Here is an 11,298-nt window from a genome sequence, read left to right on the forward strand (position 1 = left end):
GGATGAGCAAATTCACTGTCGGTATCGATTTGGTACTAAGTTTTGAGTTTTCAGTATTGGTACCATAAAGTGCTGGTATTTTCTGAATTTTGGACGAAATACCGGTACCGAATCAAACATTTCAATACCAGGTTCAACACAAAAAATTTACGAATTTCGGTACTGGGGTTTTCGCTTCAAGTGCCAATATCATCCCTACTATTACATACAAGTTTTTTTGTTTTTTCTTTCTACCCGCACAATCTTCTAACAGTTTAACTAATGATAATGGATTACCATCTCAAGGATTCTAGATATCATTAACGAAATATATATACATAAACATTCTTTTCTATTCTTTTCAACCTATCGAAATTCTTGCCACTAGAATAGGTGCGACTATCATGCTCCTAGTTCCTTTCTTTCCAAGTTTATCCTATTTTTCTAATTTCTCTCTATGTAAATATTTAAAAACCAAAATCTTAGTATTATCATTTAAATTTCTGTTACCGTCACTTCTAAAACTTCAATTTTTTAGAAATTATCTAAAATTAGATACTAAACTTACAACATGCATAAAAAGTATGATATTTTTTTAGGATATTGAGATTGGGCTCCAGGCCTACAGGAATCAATCATCAATCTCACGCATAAAAATCATGCATAGCATGCTTTCGAACTAACTGGCAATGGCTACTTGTATGCTATCGAAACCCTCCATTTATTCGCACTCTTTTCTTCTTCACAGGGTGAGCTATTCTCTAATTTTATGTTTTTTCGTTACCCTAATTAATTAATTAATATCAACGGTATATATGATCTGATTTGCAATATTTCACCGTGTCGTTTTACTGGAAAACAGTACCACAGCATTCCTCCTGCTTTTCCTTTGCATCATAAACAACCACCACCACCACCGTTTGGTTTGATCCTACCCGGTGACCCTATCACAACTCCACCGTGTCAAACGACCAATACTCAACCGGTGACTCATGTTTCACCTTCTTATCAAATACTCGAATCCGGAATGGTTCTCTTGAAGAATTATATCAGCCTAAGGGACCAGGTATTGTGTTGTTTTGCACATTTTGTATTTGGCTGTTTGCATACCTTATATTAGGAAAATACATTCTTTTTTATGAAAATCCCTAAAGTGTCCATTTTACCTTCAAAGTTCAAGAGTAAAAATTCCTCAAATGTCCATCTTAAATTGGCCTACCCGACGGACGTCGGTGTTGTAAGCCTACAACAAGCAGCCACGTGTAAAAAAATTTGTGAGGTACAAAAATTTTGTGAGTTCCAATGGAAATTTTGTGAGTTTGGACGAATTTTTTGCGAGTTTCAATAAAATTTTGTTAGTTCTGACGAAGTTTTTACGATTTCCGACGAAATTTTTGTGATTGATGTCTAACGGAATTTTCTTTAAATTTAAAATTCAAGATATGAAGGTTGACATGTGACTTCTTATGACAGGTTGTCAATACCGCTGCCAAACATTTTTAAACAGTCAGGTCTGACGGATTTCGTTGTATGGACCGTTCAATGAATTTTTATTTTGCCAAATGGACACTCTTGACTTCTTGTGGTAAAATTCACACTTTAGGGGATTTCAATTCAAGTTGTTGGAATAAAAAGAAATTCAAAAGTATATTTAATATTATTAAATATAAACTTAATATATCTAATTAGTTTTAAAAACCATCATATGGTTTTTTTCTTGTTTACGGTTATTAAAAGAAAATATTTTTCTTTTTCTTTTGCATATTTGATTAACCCTAATCAGATTACATCATCCCTAAAACCACTCTGATCATATGTTCTTCCAATATTCATCATTGATTTCTTCTTGAGTATACAAGAATAATTCAATTCATCTCTGTGCTAACCTTGGAGAGCGATAGGCAACATCTATTTGTACCCCGGTAGTGCTCAAATAGCTTTTAAGGCAGTGTGATTAAACACGACACAGGTTCAATTTTATTATTGCTTTCGTTTATTCAATAGTTTGGCAGATTCCTCCAACAATTTAAAAGCGATTAGTAGAGATTATGAATCTGTCAAAAATTATTCCTGATTTGTCGAAACTTGAACCACTAGACGGAACCAATTACCGTCGTTGGTCTCAAAAGATGTTAATCTTTTTCGAGCATTTGGATATAGATTATGTTTTGATTGAAGATCCATCCAAATATTATGTTCAATCAGCCCCTATTCAGATTATTGCTTCATCTTCATCCATGCCTTCAACAGAAACTGTTAAAAAATATGAGAAGGATAACAAGGCTGTTCGTGGTCATTTATTAAATCATATGACCAACAATTTATTTGACTTGTTTATTGAATATAAATCTGCAAAGGATATTTGGGATACATTGAATAAAAGATACGGGTATGATGATGCGGGAAGGAAAAAATATGTGGTGGGGAATTGGTTGTGGTTCCAAATTACTAATGAACGGTCAATAATGGATCAAGTGCACGATTATGAAAATCTTGTGGCTGCTATTTTATCTGAAGGAATGAAGATGTGTGAAGTCTTACAAGCAAATGTTCTGTTAGAGAAATTTCTTCCATCCTGGAGTGATTATAGAAATTATCTCAAACACAAGAAAAAAGACATGTCTTTGCAAGAACTAATTGGTCATATGCGAACTGAAGAGGCTAACCGACTCAAAGATAAGCTTTCCAACATTTCTTTAAATGTTTCTAATGCTAATTTTATTGAATCCTCAGGAACTGAAAAGGGTAATAAGTATAAGGGGAAAGACAAGAAAAATAACAACTTTAAAAATTATGGGAAAGGAAAAGGGAAGCTTGGTGTTTCAAAAAATGATGGAAAGTTCAAGAAAAAACCGTCTCAGTGCTATGTATGTTGGAAAACTGGTCACAAAGCTTATCAATGTCATGAAAGGAAAGATCAAGGTGCTCAACTAAATGTTGCTGAAAATGAAGAAATAATTGTTGCTGTGATTGAACTGAATATGGTGAAAAGCAAAACCGAATGGATCTTAGACTCTGGGGTTTCAAGGCAATATTGCAACAACAAGAGTTTAATGTCTGATTTTCAAGAAGTGGTCAATTGAACCGGTTTACATGGGAACAAGGGACACGGCTGGAGTTCACGGCAAATGGAAGGTTCTTTTAAAACTTACTTCTGAAAAAACTTTAGCTTTATCTGATGTTTTATATGTTCCTTTTCTTCGTAGGAATATAGTATCTGGGGTAGTTCTCAACAAAGTTGGCCTGAAACAAGTAATAGAATCTGATAAAATTATTATTTCAAAGAATGGCAACTTTGTTGGGAAGGCTTATCTTTGTGAATTATTTGTGATGAACACTGTTAATGTTTCTGATAATGCATCTAGTTCTGCCTATATTGTTGAGTCTCCTGATATGTGGCATGCTAGATTAGGTCATGTTGGATTTTCGTCTATTAAAAGACTTAAAAATGCGGGCACGATTCATGTTAGTAATATGCGTGAAGAGGTTAAGTGTCATGTATGTGTAGAAGCCAAACATGCTAAAAAATCTTTTAAAAAGGTAACCAGCAGGAGTACTGATTTGCTAGAACTTATTCATTCAGATTTAGCTGATTTTAAAAATACAACTAGTAAAGGAGGTAAGCATTATTATATGACTTTTATTGATGATTATTCAAGATATACTAAAGTTTATCTCTTAAGGTCTAAAGATGAGGCGGACAAAACGTTTATGATTTATAAATCTGAAGTTGAAAACCAACATGATAGAAAAATCAAAAGGTTAAGATCTGATAGAGGTGGTGAATATATTACTAACACTTTTAAAGAATTTTGTGAACAAAATGGTATTATACATGAGTTTAGTGCACCTTATGTTCCTGAACAGAATGGCATAGCCGAACGAAAAACAGAACCCTTAAAAAAATGATGAATGCTATGCTTTTAAGTTCGGGGTTATCTGATAACATGTGGGGGAAGCTGTTTTATCTGCTTGTCATGTAATTAATAGAGTTCCACATAAAGGAAAAGATAAAACACCATATGAACTATGGAAAGGCTATGCTCCTAATTTAAAATTTATTAAAATGTGAGGGTGTTTGGCTAAAGTTGGATCGCCTGATTTTAAAAGAACCAATATTGGATCTAAAACTATAGATTCGGTATTTGTTGGTTATGCTCAAAATAGTGCTGCATATAGATTCATGTTATTAAGTGATAGAACAATTATTGAATCTAGAGATGCTGAATTTTTTGAAAATGAATTTCCCTTGAAAAGATGTAAACATATTGTGTTATCTAATGCTATATTGTCTGCTAATAAACCATCTTCTAGTTCAATTAATGAGATTATTGATAATATTGAGCCTAGAAGGAGTAAGAGATGTAGAACTCAGACTAGTTATAGACCAGATTTTGTTATGACTTTTTTAACTGAAAACTTTCAGATTGATATGCTTAATGAGGAATTTGTTTCTATATACTTGATTGAAAATGATCCTAAAACTTATCAAGAAGCTGTAACTTCTGTTGATGCTAGTTTGTGGAAAGAGACAATTAAAAGTGAACTAGATTCTATATTATTTAATAATACTTGGGAATTAACTGAATTGCCTAAAGGGACTAAGCCCATTACTAGTAAATGGATTTTTAAGAAAAAACTAAGACCTGATGGAACTGTTGATAAATACAAGGCTAGACTTGTAATTAGAGGGTTTACTCAAAAAGAAGGAATTGATTATTTTGACACATATTCTCCGGTAACTAAGATCACAACTATAAGGTCACTTATTGCTTTAGTATCTATACATGATCTAGTTGTTCATCAAATGGATGTTAAAACAGCATTTTTAAATGGTGATTTAGATGAGGAGATCCATATGTTACAACCTAAGGGATTTATTATTTCAGGTCAAGAGAATAAAGTATGTAAACTTAAAAAATCTTTATACGGGTTGAAACAAGCACCTAAAAAATGGTATGAAAAATTAGATAATACCTTAAAAATGGATGGTTATTTGGTGAATAATTCTGATTCGTGCGTATACTCTAAACAATTTGAATCAGGATATGTCATTATATGTTTATATATGGATGATATGTTGATTTTTGGTGCTAATGTAAATGATGTCAATAAAACCAAATCTTTTTTATCATCTAAATTTGAGATGAAAGACATGGGTGAGGCTGATGTAATTCTAGGAATTAAAATAAAAAGAAATCAATATGGTATTTCTTTAAATCAATCACACTATATTGAACAAGTACTTAAAAAGTTTGGTTATTTTGATGTAAAACCCGTAAGAACTCCTTATGATCCTAGTGTACACCTTAAAAAGAATAAAAGTGAACGTGTATCACAACTTGAATATGCAAGGATCATAGGAAGTGTTATGTTACTCGACCAGGCATAGCGTATACAGTTAGTAGACTCAGTCGTTATACACATAATCCTAGTAAGGAACATTGGGATGCGGTTCATCGATTATTAAGGTATCTTAAGGGTACTATAGAGTTAAGTTTGCATTATAATAAATTTCCTACCGTGTTAGAAGGATATTGTGATGCTAATTGGGTCTCTGATAATGATGAAGTAAGTTCCACTAGTGGGTATGTGTTTATGTTAGGAGGTGGTGCAATTTCATGGAAATCTTCTAAACAAACATGTATTGCACGCTCCACTATGGAGTCTGAATTTATTGCTCTTGAGTTAGCAGGGAAAGAAGCAGAATGGTTGAGAAGTTTATTAGGTGATATTCCACAATGGGGAAGGGAGGTAAATCATATACCTATTCATTGTGATTCACAGGCTGCTATAAGTGTCGCCAAGAATGATGTGTATAATGGCAAGAAAAGACACATACGCCTAAGACATGGTTCGGTAAAAAATATGTTGAAAGACGGTGTCATGGCTTTAGAATTTGTGAGATTTGAAAGAAATTTGGCAGATCCATTAACTAAAGCATTGACTAAAGGTTTGGTCTTATCAACGTCGAGGGGGATGGGGCTCAAGCCTAATAGTGAGGATCGTATGGTGGGCACCCACAGTGGTCAAACGAAACCATATGAATCCTAATTTACACTACATTCTCATCCCTATGGCGAAAGGTAGTGTTTTAAATAAAGGTTGAGAATTATCTCTTAATGAATTCATAGCCTAATGAGGTGGTTCTTTGAGACGAACTTGATGAATTCACCGAAAATGTGTAGAGGTTGAACATTCTTATGTTCTTAATGATTTTATAACCAAAGTGTGGGTTAGTCTATGTATGAGGTATGCTTTTAATTGAAATCACCTATGTGAGTGTGAAGGTGAGGCCGCTTTCTATAAGAGATATGGGCTATCTCTTTAGATCACTCATGAATTCCAAGGTTTGTAAATGGCCACATAATTTGTTGTAGTACCGCGAAGATTGAATAGAACACCAAGTTTGGTATGTGTTGTGGGGGTCTCATCTGAATTCATTAAGTTCAAGAGTTATTCACTTAATGAAATTCTAATGTTGCCTCACTCCACTACGTGTTAATTCAAATCGTAAGATATTAACACTTATGTACAAAACAAACTCAATATACGATCAGAATATTTTGAACGATTGTGACTATCTTTTTGTGGGGGATTGTTGGAATAAAAAGAAATTCAGAAGTATATTTAATATTATTAAATATAAACTTAATATATCTAATTAGTTTTAAAAACCATCATATGGTTTATTTCTTGTTTCCGGTTATTAAAAGAAAATACTTTTCTTTTTCTTTTTCATATTTGATTAACCCTAATCAGATTACATCATCCCTAAAACCACTCTGATCATACGTTCTTCCAATCTTCATCATTGATTTCTTCTTGAGAACACAAGAATAACTCAATTCATCTCTGTGCTAACCTTGGAGAGCGATTGGCAACATCTATTTGTACCCCGGTAGTGCTCAAATAGCTTTTAAGGCAGTGTGATTAAACACGACATAGGTTCAATTTTATTATTGCTTTCGTTTATTCAATAGTTTGGCAAATTCCTCCAACACAAGTTACATTTACACTGATTTATCTAAAATTTATTGACTTGGACCTAATTTTATAGGCTGAAATAGTGAGAATATGTCACATTTTGGGTGTGGGTCCTGGTGGGCTTCAACGACCTGGTTACAGTACTGGACATAAACTTCAACTGCATAGGACGTGTTTTGGTAGAAACTGGAACCAGGAAACAAAGTGTCAAGAACGTTACAATCGTGACGGTTCTATACCGCCACTGGTCCCACCTGAACTTGTTTCATTGATTGTAACTTCAGTTCAAGATGCTCGATCCCATGTAAACTCACACGATGAACTTCCTTTAATGTCCCCGGATACTGCTTTAGTCAACTTCTACACTGCCACTGGTCGACTCGGTCTTCATCAGGTTAATTAGTCGTTTAAGGTATGCTAGTTGGCACGCTAAATATAAAAACATAAATTGTTTTTTGTGTTTTTGTTTGAATATTGTAGGATCGCGATGAGAGCCCTTACAGTATTAGAAGAGGATTGCCTGTGGTTTCGTTCTCCATCGGTGACACTTCGGAGTTCTTGTTTGGTCATAGTCGAGATGAAGATAAGTTAAAGAACGTATTGTTGGAGTCGGGTGATATTTTGATATTTGGTGGCAGGTCTAGGCTTATTTTTCATGGGGTGAGGACAATCTTTCCAAATTCAGCTCCTCCGTCTTTGTTACAAAAACTCAAGCTTAAACCGGGTCGTTTAAACCTTACTTTCAGACAGTTTTGAGTGTGCTTGGTTTGGTGCCAAGTATGGAAGTCGATTGATCTTGAAATCATTTAGTGTTTTTCAACTCTTGTCTTTGATCTTGTAGGTAACCTTTGTTTGGGTTTCATGCCATGTTAGTTAGGGCTCAAGAGTCAAGACATGTGTGCATGCTTTGTGAGTTTGTGTTTTGGTCGTTTTGAGTATGACATGTTTGCGGTTATTTAAGGTGAAGCTAACTAGTCTTGGGATTGTAACTTGTATTAAATAAATTACTATTACTATTACTAATAGATATAAATGATAACTTTGGTTCCGCAAGTGCCCTATTGGGCCACTTGGCGGCACCATAGTGGCCAAAGATTTTTTTTTAGGTCCAATACCGTAACAAACATAATGTAAACCGACCGAATGATAAATGTTGTTTTTTTGTTTTTTGTTTTAGTTCCGGTATCATAACGAACGTAATATAAGCCAACCAAATTTGCATAAGCTCACTACATTTTGTTTTAGTTTCAATATCGTAACGAAAACCAACAAAATACCAAATTTGTTTTGGTTTAGTTATGATACGTAACAAACGTGACGGAGACCAACCGAATTTGTGTCGACTCACCATCTCAACGCCGGGGATTGACAACGCTCGGGCTTTACCAACGCTTGACTTTTTCCGACCGACAACCCCATTGGGCCGCCTCAATTTTATATATATATATATATATATTTGTTTTAGATTCAATCTATAAATGCACGTAACCAAAATCGATCAATTCGTGCTGACTTATTGCATCAACCCCCGTGACTGACAACGCTTAGGTTTTATACCATTGCCCGGGTTTTACCAACCTGCCCCGACGCAACGCGCCAGGTGAGCTGCTAGTTACTATATAACAAAAGTCTAGTTGATAAGTGTGTTATAGGTTTGCTGCAAAGTATGTAAGTCAATTGATCTTGAACCGTTTAGTGTTTTATTAACTTTCGTCTTTGATCTTGTAGGCGACCTTTGTTTTGGGGTTCATATTGTGTTACTGTATTAGTGCAAATGCCATATGCCATGTTTTGTGTTTAGGTCATTTTGAGTATAAAATGGCATGTTTGTGGTTATTTAAGCGAAATCTAACTAGTGTTGGGATTGTGACATGCATTAAATTACTATGCTAAGGAAGTCTGTCACAATTATCCTTTGACAAATTATGATCATTCAAAAAAGTTTCGTGAACCAAACGTGCCCTTAATATGTTTTAGGATTGTAAGCTCGAGATTTGATACATATCATTAAGGAATTAAACGTTTTAAAAAATATATATATCTGTTATATTCATACTAATAACCATCATTCTTACACATCTCTGCATATAAAACATATGCAAGACTGCATGCAACCCATGAATGACATTATCAAACAAGAAAGAACCTCTCCATTTAAAGCAATCAGTTTTTTATAAACAAAAGTTGAAGTCTTAAAAAGTATTTAGTTGGCCAAATGCCTTATTTTAGCCTTTTAGGTTTACTCAAACAAGGTTGAAGAAACACGAGTCCGAACTGGATAGTCCGAACTAGAGTTTACCCCAGATGTGAGTCTACTGAGTAACAATGATGCTAGATCCAATCTTCCAGCCTGCAAAACAGACCACCGTGAGTCTCGTTACGGGAAGGACAAGGTGGGGGTTCTTCCCGTAACCACCCTCCGGTGTGAGAATACGTACCGTCCTGATCGGAATAATCAAAGAGAGTACAAGTGTATTGCGTAAGGCTTGAGAGTGTGTAAGTGAATCAATACCTGCAAGCGTTGTACTTGGTATTTATAGCCGAAGGTAGGGGAATGTGATAGGTGGAGTTGTCACTATCGGAATATTCCTTTCTCAACTAAATGGACACGTGTCGAGCCACTATTGGATGTGACAGCCTGGATCTGTCCACTATCTGTGCACGATATGGGACGCCCACTACGTGTCCAGGTTGTCACACCCCAAAAATCTTAATTAAATAGCGGAAGACTTTGACTAAGTCGTTTCGGGTGATGTCAATACATAAGTTGGACTTTATTCAACAATCAGAGTTTTTACACGTGTCATAATACACGATTTTATTAAAATACAAGTCCAAACTTTGAAAACTCAACAATTTCCATTCAAACACACACGTCATCTTTTCCCGCGCCCTCCACGAAGCTTCCACGTTTTCATTTACCTGAAAGACACATTTAAAATATTTTGTCAACGCAAGGTTGGTGAGTTCTCAATTTTTAAAACCATGTATTTTGAAACAAAGCTTTTCTTTGTTTAATTATTTCCATAAATACCACTTCGTCTATACGGCCCGAAGTCAACTTTCATTGAAGTAGCGTAAATCGCGTTAATGACTTACAGTCGTATCAATGTATATATAATCCTCTTCGAATGCTTACGAAGGTAATCCATAATTTAAACTTTATCCAACATTTTATTATTGTAACAAGTGTATTAGTCATAAGTTTGCAAGAAATATGACACATGTAAGGAATTTAAATCTATAACCCGACACATACCAAACTCAAAATATTTGCCCCCAACATTTAACCAGAGCGACTGGTCGGCAGGCAGGGCGTCACCCCGATAGATCTATCAATATTTCTACGTCCCAATACAAGGTTAACGGTTATAACGACCGGGCAGTTGTTTCCTTACCTTCGCGCTCATACTATATTTAGGCAGTTGTTTCCTTACCTAAGTATTTCACGCCAGTCTGATTTAACCCGTTACATTTAATACAATTGAAAAATAAAATGCTTACGAAATGTGTCTTTCCCCAAAAACATTTATAAAACATTCAATTATTAAAACAAGGGGATTTTTGAGAAACTCACCTTCGGTAGGTACAATGTCAGATATGTCCAAACACCTCGTGTCCTATTAATATGGTACACGTTTTTAATAATATATACATTTTAAGTTGTTCGTTCAACTTAAAATATTTCACACAAACGTTTTAGTTTTCTTAAAACGTTTCTTTTTATCTTTTTATTAGTTCAAGTTCGATTGCCCTGTTGGCGACTTTTAGTTTGTTTAAGTCCACGTTACGTTTTCACACAAGCACGCAAGATCCTAACTTATATATATATATATATATATATAAGGAGAGGATCAAGAGAAAACTCACCTTTAGAGAGAAAACTTAAAAACTCCTAAAAAATTATTTTTAATTAAAAATAAAAAAATATTTTCAAAATTCTGTTTTAGCCATTATTCTTATATTTTCTTATATTTCACTCGAAAAATATAAAAAAAATAAAAAAAATTAAAAAAAAACCGTTGTAATGCACATACGTATTACTGTGCGATACCGTTGTATTACACATGTGTATTACTATGTATTTTTGAGTTTAATAGTGCTTTATTGCATATATTCAATATTTGTGTATTGTATATGTGTAGTAGTGTTGTATTATATGGAAAAAAAAAATAATAAAATAAAAGTCGGTGTGGTGCACATGTGCGTTAATGTTGTATTACACATACGTACTAATATGTATTCAATGTGTGTATTAGTCTTATATTGCATATATACAATGGTGTGTATCAAATATATGCAATAGTGTTGTATTCTATGCAATACAAACAC

At 34.2% G+C, this 11,298-nt stretch overlaps 1 protein-coding gene across 1 annotated transcript; it reads left to right on the forward strand.

Annotated features, from left to right (window-relative positions):
• The first annotated feature begins 954 nt into the window (after positions 1-954).
• LOC143594376 (DNA N(6)-methyladenine demethylase ALKBH1C-like) lies at positions 955-7,850 on the forward strand. Its single transcript, XM_077073701.1, has 3 exons — positions 955-1,045; positions 7,040-7,360; positions 7,447-7,850. Exons 1-3 carry the CDS (start codon positions 1,007-1,009, stop codon positions 7,720-7,722), a joined length of 636 nt encoding a protein of 211 aa, XP_076929816.1. The 5' UTR covers positions 955-1,006; the 3' UTR covers positions 7,723-7,850.
• Positions 7,851-11,298: the final 3,448 nt, after the last annotated feature.

The sequence above is a fragment of the Bidens hawaiensis genome, unplaced genomic scaffold (assembly GCF_021521415.1).
Source record: "Bidens hawaiensis isolate Kalapana, Puna unplaced genomic scaffold, B.hawaiensis_p1.1 tig00043540_1, whole genome shotgun sequence".
NCBI lineage: Eukaryota > Viridiplantae > Streptophyta > Magnoliopsida > Asterales > Asteraceae > Bidens > Bidens hawaiensis.